The sequence below is a fragment of the Salvelinus alpinus genome, chromosome 30 (genome assembly GCF_045679555.1).
Source record: "Salvelinus alpinus chromosome 30, SLU_Salpinus.1, whole genome shotgun sequence".
NCBI classification, from domain to species: Eukaryota; Metazoa; Chordata; class Actinopteri; order Salmoniformes; family Salmonidae; genus Salvelinus; species Salvelinus alpinus.
The window spans coordinates 616,383-633,679 of NC_092115.1; the positions used below are offsets into that span (position 1 = coordinate 616,383).

General features: G+C 47.9%; 1 protein-coding gene across 1 annotated transcript in view; it reads right to left on the minus strand.

The window, feature by feature from the left end:
- Window positions 1–224: 224 nt before the first annotated feature.
- LOC139559544 (voltage-dependent L-type calcium channel subunit beta-2-like) overlaps window positions 225–17,297 on the minus strand; it is a 50,041-nt gene continuing 32,968 nt past the window's right edge. The window contains exons 6-9 of the mRNA XM_071375633.1: window positions 16,578–16,748; window positions 3,509–3,680; window positions 1,340–1,596; window positions 225–311 (exon numbers count right to left, since the gene is read on the minus strand). Coding sequence (XP_071231734.1) covers window positions 225–311; window positions 1,340–1,596; window positions 3,509–3,680; window positions 16,578–16,748 — 687 coding nt within the window. The remainder of the gene's footprint in view (window positions 312–1,339; window positions 1,597–3,508; window positions 3,681–16,577; window positions 16,749–17,297) is intronic.

The window sequence follows — 17,297 nt, forward strand, 5'->3', positions numbered from 1 at the left end:
GGTTAGTGATTCATTTTATCTATATTTCTGCATTTTGTGACTCCTATCGTTGTCTGGAAAATGGCTGTGTGTTTTTTTGACTTGGCTCTGAACTAACATAATCATATGTTGTGCTTTCGCTGTAAAGCCTTTTTGAAATCGGACACGATGGGTAGATTAACAAGATGTTTATCTATCATTTGCTGTGTTGGACTTGACTCAGGTTGTCCCTCTCACCAGACTGTTCATCTGGGGACCTTGTGTGGTCTGATTGGTGCATTTGTTTGCTCTGGTTGGTTGAACTGCCTGGCCTGGAGTGGGACTGTGGCTGCCTGGACAAATTATCAACACAAATAAAATAAAAACCTAAAATACCGCTCTTAACAATTAGAAAGAGGTCTGCCTTGGGCAGGTTATTCACAAATATTTCCCCAAGAAGGGGGTCCGCTTAGGTGAATAGTTAGGACGCAGTAGAAAGTTGACCCGATTAGGTTTAAATAAATAAATCCTCCGTCTGGCTAAAGGGGGTCTGTAAATTGGTGGGTCACTCCGCAATACCGTTCTGAAGAACAGAGGTCTGCACTGGGCGGGTGAATAGGTAATGATGGGACTCTGACCCGATTAGGCAGAACTCCCATCATACCACAACATCCTGTAGAAGAATGTCTTCCTGTGTTTGTGGAAGTGTATCAGGTTAGGCTAAAACTGCAGGTCGTTTTAGGTCAAACGTAGTGTGTGTATGAGCGAATGTGAATAAAAGCCTGAATGAGTGTGAATAAAAGCCTGAATGAGTAAAAGCTTCTCTGTGTAGCAGAAGTGTATCAGACTAGGCTAAGACTGCAGTTCAATAAGGGAGAACTAGTGTGTGTGTGCCAACTGGTCAAGGGGAAGCACAAGTCTCTCTGTGACAGTTAATTGAGTGTAATTTGAGAAGAAGGGTGCGTCTAGCGCTTAATGGGAAGAGGGAATAAAATCAATAGCTGTTGATTAAAAGGAACTATGTAAAGATAAGAGATTGACAAAATAGCATGTTAAGTAATTATCCTCACATAACATAGGAATATGTTAATAGGTTTCTGTCTTGCTGTTAGTACATAGCAACAGGAGCAGCATAGTCATGAGCTACTGCACCCAGACACGTGAAGTACAAACATCATTGGTGGATACAGTAATCCCTGTGCCTTCCATATTTACGTAGTGCCTTGTGGTTGGAGGCCGAGCAGTTGCCATACCAGGCAGTGATGCAACCCGTCAGGATGCTCTCGATGGTGCAGCTGTAAAACCTTTTGAGAATCTGAGGACCCATGCCAAATCTTTTCAGTCTCCTGAGGGGGAATAGGTTTTGTCGTGCTCTCTTCACGACTGTCTTGGTGTGCTTGGACCATGTTAGTTTGTTGGAGATGTGGTCGCCAAGGAACTTGAAGCTCTCAACCTGCTTCACTGCAGCCCCGTCGATGAGAATGGGGGCGTCCTCGGTCCTCCTTTTCCTGTAGTCAACAATCATCTCCTTTGTCTTGATCACGTTGAGGGATGAGTTGTTGTCCTTGGACCACACGGTCAGGTCTCTGACCTCCTCCCTATAGGTTGTCTCATCGTTGTTGGTGATCAGGCCTATCACTGTTGTGTCATTAGCAAACTTAATGATGGTATTGGAGTCGTGCCTGGCCGTGCAATCATGAGTGAACAGGGAGTACAGGAGGGGACTGAGTACGCACCCCTGAGGTTCCCCCGTGTTGATGATCAGCATGGCAGATGTGTTGTTACCTACCCTTACCACCTGGGTGCGGCCCGTCAGGAAGTCCAGGATCCAGTTGCAGAGGGAGGTGTTTAGTCCCAGGGTCCTTAGCTTAGTGATGAGCTTTGAGGGCACTATGGTGTTGAACACTGAGCTGTAGTCAATGAACAGCATTCTCACATAGGTGTTCCTTTTGTCCAGGTGGCAAAGGGCAGTGTGGACTGCAATAGAGATTGCATCACCTGTGGATCTGTTGATGCGGTATGGAAATTGAAGTGGGTCTAGGGTTTCTGGGATAATGGTGTTGATGTAAGCCATGACCAGCCTTTCAAAGCACTTCATGGCTACAGACGTGAGTGCTACGGGTCAGTAGTCATTTAGGCAGGTTACCTTAGTGTTCTTGGGCACAGGGACTATGGTGGTCTGCTTGAAACATGTTGGTATTACAGACTCAGACAAGGAGAAGTTGAAAATGTCAGTGAAGACACTTGCCAGTTGGTCAGCGCATGCTCGCAGTACACGTCCTGGTAATCCGTCTGGCCTTGTGGCCTTGTGAATGTTGACCTGTTTAAAGGTCTTACTCACATCGGCTGCGGAAAGCGTGATCACACAGTCGTCCAGAACAGCTGAAGCTCTCATGCATGTTTCAGTGTTACTTGCCTCAAAGTGACCATAGAAGTTATGTAGCTTGTCTGGTAGGCTCATGTCACTGGGCAGCTCACAGCTTTGCTTCCCTTTGTAGTCTGTAGTTGTTTGCAAGCCCTGCCACATCCGACGAGCGTCGGAGCCGGTGTAGTACAATTCGAACTTTGTCATGTATTGGCGCTTTGCCTGTTTGATGGAAGCACCTTTGGCAGCAATTACAGCCTAGACTCTTCTTGGGTATGACGCTACAAGCTTGGCACACCTGTATTTGGGGAGTTTTTCCCATTCTTCTCTGCAGATCCTCTCAACCTATGTCAGGTTGGATAGGGACCATCGCTGCACAGCTATTTCCAGGTGTCTCCAGAGATTTTAGATCGGATTCAAGACCGAGCTCTGGCTGGGCCACTCAAGAACATTTAGAGGCTTGTTCCGAAGCCACTCCTGCATTGTCTTGGCTGTGTGCTTAGGCTCGTTGTCCTGTTGGAAGGTGTACCTCCGCCCCAGCCTGAGGTCCTGAGCGTTCTGGAGCTGGTTTTCATCAAGGCTCTCTCTGTACTTTGCTCTGTTCATCTATCCCTTGATCCTGACTAGTCTCCCAGTCCCTGCCGCTGAATAATGTCCCCACAGCAAGATGCTGCCACCACCATTCTTCACCGTAGGGACGGTGCCACGTTTCCTCCAGACGTGATGCTTGGCATTCAGGCCAAAGAGTTCAATCTTGGTTTCATCAGACCAGAGAATCTTGTTTCCTTTAGGTGCCTTTTGGCAAACTCCAAGTGGGATGTCATGTGCCTTTTACTGAGGAGTGGGCTGCCAGCTCTAGGAAGAGTCTTGGTGGTTCCAAACTTCTTCCAATGATGGAGGCCACTGTGCTTTTTGGGATGTTCAATGCTGCAGAAACATTTTGGTACCCTTCCCCAGATCTGTGCCTCAACATAATCCTGTCTCGGAGCTCTACAGACAATTCCTTCAACCTCATGGCTTTTATTTTGCTCGAGCGGTCCGAAGGGAACAAAGGTTGCAGCTCAAAAATGAGGGAGCGCTGGGAGAGAAAAGCCCAGCAGGATCCGGAATTTCCAGTGTAGCGCTCCGGAGGAGGTAAGTGGGGTTCTCGGGACACAGGGGTAGGCTGCCTAACAGACAACCCACGGAATTGCTCCAGCAATGTGTTAAACGCTCTGTCATGGCGATCGGCCAAGATCTGGAACTCTTCCATGAGACCACGATGCAACTTCTCGTGCCTTCCAATGGTGGCTCCTTGGGAGGAGAGGGTGTTACAGAGCCGGTCTGAGTCTGCTAGGTCAGTCATGGCCAGTTTGTACTATCAGGTTACAATTATGACTGAAATGTAGACAGTGTCGAAGAAACAAATGTTTATTTCAAGTACAGAGGCAGGCACACGACAGGTCAAAGGCAGGCAGAGGTCAGTAATCCAGAGAGGGTGTAAAAGGTCCAGAATGGTAGGCAGGGTCAGGGCAAGCAGGGGTCAATAATCTAATGAGGTGGGGCAAGGTATATAACTGCAGGTAGGCTCAGGGTCAAAGCAGACAGAACGGTCAAAACCGAGAAGGACTAGAAAACAGGAGCAAAAACAGACAGGAGCAAGGGAACAAACGCTGGTAGGTTTCACAAACAAAATGAACTGGCAACAGACAAACAGAGAACACAGGTATAAATACACAGGGGATGATGGGGAAGATGGGCGACACCAGGAGGGAGGTGGAGACAAGCACAAAGACAGGTGAAACAGATCAGGGTATGACAATAGCGGGATTTCTTATAAGCATGGTTAGAGAGCGGAAGCTGTACCCTTTTAGCTCAGTGAGGATGTTGCTTGTAATCCATGGCTTCTGCTTGGGGTATGTACATACTGTCACTGTTGGGACAGCGTCGTTGATGGACTTATTGATGAAGCCGGCGACGAATCCCGGAACATATTCCAGCCTGTGCTAGCAAAACAGTCTTGTAGCTTAGCATCTGCGTCATCTGATCGCTTCCGTATTGAGCGAGTGACTGGTACTTCCTGCTTTAGTTTTTGCTTGTAAATTGGAATCAGGAGGATAGAATTATGGTCAGATTTGCCAAATGGAGGGTGAGGGAGAGTTATGTATGCGTCTCTGTGTGCGGAGTAAAGGTGGTCTAGAATTTTTTTCCGTCTGGTTGCACATGTGACATGAAATTAGGTAAATCAGATTTAAGTTTCTCTGCATTAATGTCCCCGGCCGCTAGGAGCGCCGCCTCTGAATGAGCATTTTCTTGTTTGCCTATGGCCTTATAGTTTGAGTGCGGTCTTAGTGCCAGCGTCAGTTTGTGGTGGTAAATAGACAGCTGTGAAAAATATAGATGAACTCTCTTGGTAAATAGTGTGGTCTACAGCTTATCATGAGATACTCTACCCTTAATATTAGATTTTGCGCACTAGCTGTTTTTGACAAATAGACACAGACCACCACCACTTGTCTTACCGGAGGCAGCTGTTCTGTCTTGCCGGTGCACTAAACAATGTTGTCATTCAGCCACGTGTAACGAGCTCATCCAGTTTATTCTCCAATGATTGCACATTGGCCAATAGGACCAATGTTACCCACTCACCAACGAATTCTCACAAGGCACCCGGACCTTCGTCCCTTGTATCAGCGTCTCTTCTTCATGTAAATGACGGGGATTTGGGCCTGGTCTGGTATCAGCAGTAAATCCTTCGCATTCGACTCGTAAAAAAACCCCATCTATATCCAGTTCAAGGTGAGTCATCGCTGTTCTGATATCCAGATTTTTTTTGGTCACGAGTCGAATGCGAAGGATTTGTTTATAAGACAGTGGCAAAAATTTTAGTGATCATTGTCCAGTTGTGTGTTAGACTGCTGACCTGGCTCTAACAAGTTGTGTGTGTTAGACTGCTGACCTGGCTCTAACAAGTTGTGTGTGTTAGACTGCTGACCTGGCTCTAACAAGTTGTGTGTGTTAGACTGCTGACCTGGCTCTAACAAGTTGTGTGTGTTAGACTGCTGACCTGGCTCTAACAAGTTGTGTGTGTTAGACTGCTGACCTGGCTCTAACAAGTTGTGTGTGTTAGACTGCTGACCTGGCTCTAACAAGTTGTGTGTGTTAGACTGCTGACCTGGCTCTAACAAGTTGTGTGTGTTAGACTGCTGACCTGGCTCTAACAAGTTGTGTGTGTTAGACTGCTGACCTGGCTCTAACAAGTTGTGTGTGTTAGACTGCTGACCTGGCTCTAACAAGTTGTGTGTGTTAGACTGCTGACCTGGCTCTAACAAGTTGTGTGTGTTAGACTGCTGACCTGGCTCTAACAAGTTGTGTGTGTTAGACTGCTGACCTGGCTCTAACAAGTTGTGTGTGTTAGACTGCTGACCTGGCTATAACAAGGCTACAGTCCCATTACCCCTCCTGCTGACCTGGTTCTAACAAGGCTACAGTCCCATTACCCCCCCTGCTGACCTGGCTCCAACAAGGCTACAGTCCCATTACCCCCCCTGCTGACCTGGCTGTAACAAGGCTACAGTCCCATTACCCCTCCTGCTGACCTGGCTGTAACAAGGCTACAGTCCCATTACCCCTCCTGCTGACCTGGCTGTAACAAGGCTACAGTCCCATTACCCCCCCTGCTGACCTGGCTCTAACAAGGCTACAGTCCCATTACCCCTCCTGCTGACCTGGCTGTAACAAGGCTACAGTCCCATTACCCCTCCTGCTGACCTGGCTGTAACAAGGCTACAGTCCCATTACCCCCCCTGCTGACCTGGCTCTAAAAAGGCTACAGTCCCATTACCCCTCCTGCTGACCTGGCTCTAACAAGGCTACAGTCCCATTACCCCCCCTGCTGACCTGGCTCTAACAAGGCTACAGTCCCATTACCCCCCCTGCTGACCTGGCTGTAACAAGGCTACAGTCCCATTACCCCTCCTGCTGACCTGGCTCTAACAAGGCTACAGTCCCATTACCCCCCCTGCTGACCTGGCTGTAACAAGGCTACAGTCCCATTACCCCCCCTGCTGACCTGGCTGTAACAAGGCTACAGTCCCATTACCCCCCCTGCTGACCTGGCTCTAACAAGGCTACAGTCCCATTACCCCCCCTGCTGACCTGGCTGTAACAAGGCTACAGTCCCATTACCCCCCCTGCTGACCTGGCTCTAACAAGGCTACAGTCCCATTACCCCCCCTGCTGACCTGGCTCTAACAAGGCTACAGTCCCATTACCCCCCCTGCTGACCTGGCTCTAACAAGGCTACAGTCCCATTACCCCACCTGCTGACCTGGCTATAACAAGCCTACAGTCCCATTACCCACCCTGCTGACATGGCTCTAACAAGGCTACAGTCCCATTACCTCCCCTGCTGACCTGGCTCTAACAAGGCTACAGTCCCATTACCCCCCCTGCTGACCTGGCTCTAACAAGCCTACAGTCCCATTACCCCCCCTGCTGACCTGGCTCTAACAAGGCTACAGTCCCATTACCCCCACAGCTGACCTGGCTCTAACAAGGCTACAGTCCCATTACCCCCCCTGCTGACCTGGCTCTAACAAGGCTACAGTCCCGTTACCCCCCCTGCTGACCTGGCTCTAACAAGGCTACAGTCCCATTACCCCTCCTGCTGACCTGGCTGTAACAAGGCTACAGTCCCATTACCCCTCCTGCTGACCTGACTGTAACAAGGCTACAGTCCCATTACCCCCCCTGCTGACCTGGCTGTAACAAGGCTACAGTCCCATTACCCCTCCTGCTGACCTGGCTCTAACAAGGCTACAGTCCCATTACCCCCCCTGCTGACCTGGCTCTAACAAGGCTACAGTCCCATTACCCCTCCTGCTGACCTGGCTCTAACAAGGCTACAGTCCCATTACCCCCCCCCCCCGCCCCCGGCTGACCTGGCTGTAACAAGGCTACAGTCCCATTACCCCCCCTGCTGACCTGGCTCTAACAAGGCTACAGTCCCATTACCCCCCCTGCTGACCCTGGCTCTAACAAGGCTACAGTCCCATTACCCCCCCTGCTGACCTGGCTCTAACAAGGCTACAGTCCCATTACCCCCCCTGCTGACCTGGCTCTAACAAGGCTACAGTCCCATTACCCCCCCTGCTGACCTGGCTCTAACAAGGCTACAGTCCCATTACCCCTCCTGCTGACCTGGCTGTAACAAGGCTACAGTCCCATTACCCCCCCTGCTGACCTGGCTCTAACAAGGCTACAGTCCCATTACCCCCCCTGCTGACCTGGCTCTAACAAGGCTACAGTCCCATTACCCCCCCTGCTGACCTGGCTCTAACAAGCCTACAGTCCCATTACCCCCCCTGCTGACCTGGCTCTAACAAGCCTACAGTCCCATTACCCACCCTGCTGACATGGCTCTAACAAGGCTACAGTCCCATTACCTCCCCTGCTGACCTGGCTCTAACAAGGCTACAGTCCCATTACCCCCCCTGCTGACCTGGCTCTAACAAGCCTACAGTCCCATTACCCCCCCTGCTGACCTGGCTCTAACAAGGCTACAGTCCCATTACCCCCACAGCTGACCTGGCTCTAACAAGGCTACAGTCCCATTACCCCCCCTGCTGACCTGGCTCTAACAAGGCTACAGTCCCGTTACCCCCCCTGCTGACCTGGCTCTAACAAGGCTACAGTCCCATTACCCCTCCTGCTGACCTGGCTGTAACAAGGCTACAGTCCCATTACCCCTCCTGCTGACCTGACTGTAACAAGGCTACAGTCCCATTACCCCCCCTGCTGACCTGGCTGTAACAAGGCTACAGTCCCATTACCCCTCCTGCTGACCTGGCTCTAACAAGGCTACAGTCCCATTACCCCCCCTGCTGACCTGGCTCTAACAAGGCTACAGTCCCATTACCCCTCCTGCTGACCTGGCTCTAACAAGGCTACAGTCCCATTACCCCCCCCCCCCGCCCCCGGCTGACCTGGCTGTAACAAGGCTACAGTCCCATTACCCCCCCTGCTGACCTGGCTCTAACAAGGCTACAGTCCCATTACCCCCCCTGCTGACCTGGCTCTAACAAGGCTACAGTCCCATTACCCCCCCTGCTGACCTGGCTCTAACAAGGCTACAGTCCCATTACCCCCCCTGCTGACCTGGCTCTAACAAGGCTACAGTCCCATTACCCCCCCTGCTGACCTGGCTCTAACAAGGCTACAGTCCCATTACCCCTCCTGCTGACCTGGCTGTAACAAGGCTACAGTCCCATTACCCCCCCTGCTGACCTGGCTCTAACAAGGCTACAGTCCCATTACCCCCCCTGCTGACCTGGCTCTAACAAGGCTACAGTCCCATTACCCCCCCTGCTGACCTGGCTCTAACAAGGCTACAGTCCCATTACCCCCCCTGCTGACCTGGCTCTAACAAGGCTACAGTCCCATTACCCCTCCTGCTGACCTGGCTCTAACAAGGCTACAGTCCCATTACCCCCCCCCCCCCTGCTGACCTGGCTGTAACAAGGCTACAGTCACATTACCCCCCGTGCTGACCTGGCTCTAACAAGGCTACAGTCCCATTACCCCTCCTGCTGACCTGACTGTAACAAGGCTACAGTCCCATTACCCCCCCTGCTGACCTCGCTGTAACAAGGCAACAGTCCCATTACCCCTCCTGCTGACCTGGCTCTAACAATGCTACAGTCCCATTACCCCTCCTGCTGACCTGACTGTAACAAGGCAACAGTCCCATTACCCCCCCTGATGACCTGGCTCTAACAATGCTACAGTCCCATTACCCCCCCCCCCCCCCTGCTGACCTGGCTGTAACAAGGCTACAGTCCCATTACCCCCCCTGCTGACCTGGCTCTAACAAGGCTACAGTCCCATTAAACCCCCTGCTGACCTGGCTCTAACAAGGCTACAGTCCCATTACCCCCCCTGCTGACCTGGCTCTAACAAGGCTACAGTCCCATTACCCCCCCCCCCCCCCCCTGCTGACCTGGCTGTAACAAGGCTACAGTCCCATTACCCCCCCTGCTGACCTGGCTCTAACAAGGCTACAGTCCCATTACCCCCCCTGCTGACCTGGCTCTAACAAGCCTACAGTCCCATTACCCCCCCTGCTGACCTGGCTCTAACAAGCCTACAGTCCCATTACCCCCCCTGCTGACCTGGCTCTAACAAGGCTACAGTCCCATTACCCCCCCTGCTGACCTGGCTCTAACAAGGCTACAGTCCCATTACCCCCCCTGCTGACCTGGCTCTAACAAGGCTACAGTCCCGTTACCCCCCCTGCTGACCTGGCTCTAACAAGGCTACAGTCCCATTACCCCTCCTGCTGACCTGGCTGTAACAAGGCTACAGTCCCATTACCCCTCCTGCTGACCTGACTGTAACAAGGCTACAGTCCCATTACCCCCCCTGCTGACCTGGCTGTAACAAGGCTACAGTCCCATTACCCCCCCTGCTGACCTGGCTCTAACAAGGCTACAGTCCCATTACCCCTCCTGCTGACCTGGCTGTAACAAGGCTACAGTCCCATTACCCCCCCCCCCCCCCCCGCCCCCGGCTGACCTGGCTGTAACAAGGCTACAGTCCCATTACCCCCCCTGCTGACCTGGCTCTAACAAGGCTACAGTCCCATTACCCCCCCTGCTGACCTGGCTCTAACAAGGCTACAGTCCCATTACCCCCCCCTGCTGACCTGGCTCTAACAAGGCTACAGTCCCATTACCCCCCCTGCTGACCTGGCTCTAACAAGGCTACAGTCCCATTACCCCCCCTGCTGACCTGGCTCTAACAAGGCTACAGTCCCATTACCCCTCCTGCTGACCTGGCTCTAACAAGGCTACAGTCCCATTACCCCCCCTGCTGACCTGGCTCTAACAAGGCTACAGTCCCATTACCCCCCCTGCTGACCTGGCTCTAACAAGGCTACAGTCCCATTACCCCTCCTGCTGACCTGGCTCTAACAAGGCTACAGTCCCACTACCCCCCCCCCCCCCTGCTGACCTGGCTGTAACAAGGCTACAGTCCCATTACCCCCCCTGCTGACCTGGCTCTAACAAGGCTACAGTCCCATTACCCCTCCTGCTGACCTGACTGTAACAAGGCTACAGTCCCATTACCCCCCCTGCTGACCTGGCTGTAACAAGGCTACAGTCCCATTACCCCTCCTGCTGACCTGGCTCTAACAATGCTACAGTCCCATTACCCCTCCTGCTGACCTGACTGTAACAAGGCTACAGTCCCATTACCCCCCCTGCTGACCTGGCTCTAACAAGGCTACAGTCCCATTACCCCCCCTGCTGACCTGGCTGTAACAAGGCTACAGTCTCATTACCCCCCCCTGCTGACCTGGCTCTAACAAGGCTACGGTCCCATTACCCCCCCTGCTGACCTGGCTCTAACAAGGCTACAGTCCCATTACCCCCCCTGCTGACCTGGCTCTAACAAGGCTACAGTCCCATTACCCCCCCCCCCCCCCCCTGCTGACCTGGCTGTAACAAGGCTACAGTCCCATTACCCCCCCTGCTGACCTGGCTCTAACAAGGCTACAGTCCCATTACCCCTCCTGCTGACCTGGCTCTAACAAGGCTACAGTCCCATTACCCCCCCTGCTGACCTGGCTCTAACAAGGCTACAGTCCCATTACCCCTCCTGCTGACCTGGCTCTAACAAGGCTACAGTCCCATTACCCCCCCCCCCCCCCTGCTGACCTGGCTGTAACAAGGCTACAGTCCCATTACCCCCCCTGCTGACCTGGCTCTAACAAGGCTACAGTCCCATTACCCCCCCTGCTGACCTTGCTCTAACAAGGCTACAGTCCCATTACCCCCCCTTGCTGACCTGGCTCTAACAAGGCTACAGTCCCATTACCCCCCCTGCTGACCTGGCTCTAACAAGGCTACAGTCCCATTACCCCTCCTGCTGACCTGGCTGTAACAAGGCTACAGTCCCATTACCCCTCCTGCTGACCTGGCTCTAACAAGGCTACAGTCCCATTACCCCCCTGCTGACCTGGCTGTAACAAGGCTACAGTCCCATTACCCCCCCTGCTGACCTGGCTGTAACAAGGCTACAGTCCCATTACCCCTCCTGCTGACCTGGCTGTAACAAGGCTACAGTCCCATTACCCCCCCTGCTGACCTGGCTGTAACAAGGCTACAGTCCCATTACCCCTCCTGCTGACCTGGCTCTAACAAGGCTACAGTCCCATTACCCCCCCTGCTGACCTGGCTCTAACAAGGAAACAGTTCCATTTTGTGGTTGTGCAGGAAGCCCTTACTGATTTCATACGGTCAAAACTAAATAAATGTTGTTTTCAAGTTCGAAAGATTGTGACAATTTTACTAATGACATGCCACTGACTGAGTAAAGCCAGAGTGTCTATGTATGAGGATGACTCAACACTGTACATATCAGCTACTACAGAGTGTTTATGTATGTGGATGACTCAACACTATACACGTCAGTTACTACAGAGTGTCTATATATGTGGATGACTCAACACTATACACGTCAGCTACTACAGAGTGTCTATGTATGACTCAACACTATACACGTCAGCTACTACAGAGTGTCTATGTATGACTCAACACTATACACGTCAGTTACTACAGAGTGTCTATGTATGCGGATGACTCAACACTATACACGTCAGCTACTACAGAGTGTCTATGTATGACTCAACACTATACACGTCAGCTACTACAGAGTGTTTATGTATGACTCAACACTATACACGTCAGCTACTACAGAGTGTCTATGTATGACTCAACACTATACACGTCAGTTACTACAGAGTGTCTATGTATGACTCAACACTATACACGTCAGTTACTACAGAGTGTTTATGTATGTGGATGACTCAACACTATACACGTCAGTTACTACAGAGTGTCTATGTATGTGGATGACTCAACACTATACACGTCAGCTACTACAGAGTGTCTATGTATGACTCAACACTATACACGTCAGCTACTACAGAGTGTCTATGTATGTGGATGACTCAACACTATACACGTCAGCTACTACAGAGTGTCTATGTATGCGGATGACTCAACACTATATACGTCAGCTACTACAGAGTGTCTATGTATGACTCAACACTATATACGTCAGCTACTACAGAGTGTCTATGTATGACTCAACACTATATACGTCAGCTACTACAGAGTGTCTATGTATGCGGATGACTCAACACTATACACGTCAGTTACTACAGAGTGTCTATGTATGACTCAACACTATATACGTCAGCTACTACAGAGTGTCTATGTATGACTCAACACTATACACGTCAGCTACTACAGAGTGTCTATGTATGAGGATGACTCAACACTATACACGTCAGCTACTACAGAGTGTCTATGTATGCTGATGACTCAACACTATACACGTCAGCTACTACAGAGTGTCTATGTATGCTGATGACTCAACACTATACACGTCAGCTACTACAGAGTGTCTATGTATGACTCAACACTATACACGTCAGTTACTACAGAGTGTCTATGTATGTGGATGACTCAACACTATACACGTCAGCTACTACAGAGTGTCTATGTATGCGGATGACTCAACACTATACACGTCAGCTACTACAGAGTGTCTATGTATGTGGATGACTCAACACTATACACGTCAGCTACTACAGAGTGTCTATGTATGTGGATGACTCAACACTATACACGTCAGCTACTACAGAGTGTCTATGTATGTGGATGACTCAACACTATACACGTCAGCTACTACAGAGTGTCTATGTATGTGGATGACTCAACACTATACACGTCAGCTACTACAGCGACTGAAATGACTGCAACACTTAACAAAGAGCTGCAGTTAGTTTCAGAGTGGTGGGGGGGGCAAGGAATAAATTAGCCCTAAATATTTCTACAACTAAAAGCATTATATTTGGGACAAATCATTCACTTAACCCTAAACCTCAACTACATCTTGTAATAAATAATGTGGATATTGAGCAAGTTGAAATGACAAAACTGCTTGGAGTAACCCTGGATTGTAAACTGTCATGGTCAAAACCATATTGATGCAGTAGTAGCTAAGATGGGGAGAAGTCTGTCTATAATAAAGCGCTGCTCTGCCTTCTTAACAGCACTATCAACAAGGCAGGTCCTACAGGTCCTAGTTTTGTCGCACCTTGACTACTGTTCAGTCGTACGGTCAGGTGCCACAAAAAAGGACTTATGAAAGTTGTAATTGGCTCAGAACAGGGCAGCACGGCTGGCCCTTGGATGGACACAGAGAGCTAACATTAATAATATGCATGTCAATCTCTCTTGTCTCAAAGTGGAGGAGAGATTGACTTCATCACTACTTGTATTTATGAGAGGTACTGACATGTTAAATGCACCGAGCTGTCTGTCTAAACAAGATTCTCTGGCCTATTGAAACCAAGCACCACCCCTACGGTCTAGCAGGGTGGTGCCAGCATCCCGCTGTGTGGATGTTTTTCAGCGGCATCGACTGGGAGACTAGTCGGGATGGAGGGAAAGATGAATGGAGCAAAGTACAGAGAGATCTATGATGAAAACCTGCTCCAGAGAGCTCAGGACCTCAGACTAGGGTGAAGGTTCACCTTCCAACAGGACAACGACCCTAAGCACACAGCCAAGACAACTCAGGAGCTCTGGCCCAGCCAGAGCCCGGACTCGAACCTGATCTAAAATCTAAAAGCTGTGCAGCGATGCTCCCCATCCAACCTGACAGAGCTTGAGAGGATCTGCAGAGAAGAATTGGAGATACTCCCCAAATACAGGTGTGTCAAGCTTGTAGCGTCATACCCCAGAAGACTCGAGGCTGTAATCACTGCCAAAGGTGCTGAGTAAAGGGTCTGAATACTTATGTAAATGTGACCTTTTATTTTTTATTTTGAATACATTTGTTTTTGCTTTGTCATTATGGGGTATTGTGTGTAGATTGATGAGGGAAAACGATTTAATATATTTTAGAATAAGGTTGTAACGTAACAAAATGTGGAAAAAGTGAAGGGGTCTGAATACATTCCAAATGCACTGTATATATGGTGTATATTGTATATGGTGTATATATGGTGTATATTGTATATGGTGTATATATGGTGTATATTGTATATGGTGTATATATGGTGTATATATGGTGTATTTTTTATTTATTTTTTATTTAACCTTTATTTAACCAGGTAGGCAAATTGAGAACACGTTCTCATTTACAACTGCGACCTGGCCAAGATAAAGCAAAGCAGTTCGACACATACAACAACACATAGTTACACATGGAGTAAAAACAAACATATAGTCAATAATACAGTGAAAAAAATAAAAAAAATAAGTCTATATACAATGTGAGCAAGTGAGGTGATACCTTAGTATATTGTATATGGTGTATATATGGTGTGTATTGTATATGGTGTATACATGGTGTGTATTGTATAGGGTGTATATATGGTGTGTATTGTATATGGTGTATATATGGTGTGTCTATGGTGTATATATGGTGTATATATGGTGTGTCTATGGTGTATATATGGTGTATACATGGTGTGTCTATGGTGTATATATGGTGTATATATGGTGTGTCTATGGTGTATATATGGTGTGTCTATGGTGTATACATGGTGTGTCTATGGTGTATACTGTATTTGGTGTATATATGGTGTATATATGGTGTACATATGATGTGTCTATGGTGTATATATGGTGTATATATGGTGTATATATGGTGTACACTGTATTTGGTGTACATATGGTGTATATATGGTGTACACTGTATTTGGTGTACATATTGTGTGTATATGGGGTATATATGGGGTGTATATGCTGTAGATGGTGTTTATATGCGGCGTATATGGTGTATATATGGTGTATATATGGTGTTTATATGGGGTGTATATGGTGTAGATGGTGTTTATATGGGGTATATATGGTGTATATATGGTGTTTATATGGGGTGTATATGGTGTAGATGGTGTTTATATGGGGTGTATATGGTGTAGATGGGGTGTATATGGTGTATATATGGTGTATATATGGTGTTTATATGGGGTGTATATGGGGTGTATATGGTGTATATATGGTGTATATATGGTGTATATATGGTGTGTATATGGTGTTTATATGGTGTATATATAGGGTGTATATATGGGGTGTATATGGTGTATATATGGGGTGTATATGGTGTATATATGGGGTGTATATGGTGTATATATGGTGTGTATATGGTGTAGATGGTGTCTATGTGGTGACTCACCAGAAAAAGATGTCTCACTTCTGGTATTTCCCACAGGAAATTAGTAAAGAGGGAGAAGAAATGACAAATGACACATGATGAAAATGAAAACAGGAGTTTGAGTACAGCTGTGGTGACGTTCTAACTACTATGACATTCTAACTATATATAACTATAATATAGCTATGGTAATGTTCGTATTATATGATCCAACAATGTGACGTTCTAACTACAGTGACGTTCTAACTACAGTGACGTTCTAACTACAGTGACGTTCTAACTACAGTGACGTTCTAACTACAGTGACGTTCTAACATTAGAACTATGGTGACATTATAACTATGGTGACATTATAACTATGGTGACATTATAACTATAGTGACATTATAACTATGGTGACATTATAACTATGGTGACATTATAACTACGGTGACATTATAACTATAGTGACATTATAACTATAGTGACATTATAACTATAGTGACATTATAACTATGGTGACATTATAACTATGGTGACATTATAACTATGGTGACATTATAACTATGGTGACATCATTATAACTATGGTGACATTATAACTATGGTGACATTATAACTATGGTGACATTATAACTATGGTGACATCATTATAACTATGGTGACATTATAACTATGGTGACATTATAACTATGGTGACATTATAACTATGGTGACATTATAACTATGGTGACATTATAACTATGGTGACATTATAACTATGGTGACATCATTATAACTATGGTGACATTATAACTATGGTGACATTATAACTATAGTGACATTATAACTATGGTGACATTATAACTATGGTGACATTATAACTATGGTGACATTATAACTATGGTGACATTATAACTATGGTGACATTATAACTATGGTGACATTATAACTATGGTGACATTATAACTATAGTGACATTATAACAATGTTCTTCTTACTATGGTGGCGTTCTAACGGTGAAGTTGGGTTGTGGTTAGATTTTGGGTTGAGGTTGGGGATATGGTTAGATTTAGGGTTACCTTAGGAGCAGGGCCGATAGCCAGAGTGTTCTCTGCCAGCTTCTCCACTAAGGGGTTAACAGGTTCTGTTTCGGGGGGGTGGGTGGCCCTCCAGTAGGCCTCTAGGTAGTCTGCTATGTGCTCACAGGCATCACTCAGCTGGTTCTCATCCAAGATTACGTCATACATCTCCTGCAGGTCAGACAGGGTATTAGTGTCATTCAGACTGAATCCATGTCACTGCTTCTTTACCAGTCCCCTTGGATACCAGTTACTTCAAATAACACTATCTGATAATCAAGTCAAGCACATCTCTGATTAGGAGCATGATTTAGACAGGATGGAAAGAAAGAACGTAATCTCAGATAACCAGGACAGATTCAGCATGGAGAGGCATAGACCAGGGTTATACAGACCGATACAGGGGGATACAGATAGGAGGAGAAGGGTGGTACAGATTGATACAGGATGATTAAAAATTATACAGGGTGATACAGACTGATACTGACTGCTAGTTCAGTTAATCCCTACAATTGTGTCGCCGAGTTGTCATAATGCTGCAGATAATGTACGTTCATTTATGTCCCTCTAACTGCCCTAAACGTCTCTGTTGATCCTACAGCTACTGTATGCAGTAATCATGGGCCTGTGAACCAGTTATAATCATAGCACTGAGGCGGTGAGCCCTAGTAGGATGCTTCTGCTAAGCTTCCAAGTAAAGAAATGAAAACAAGCAAGCAT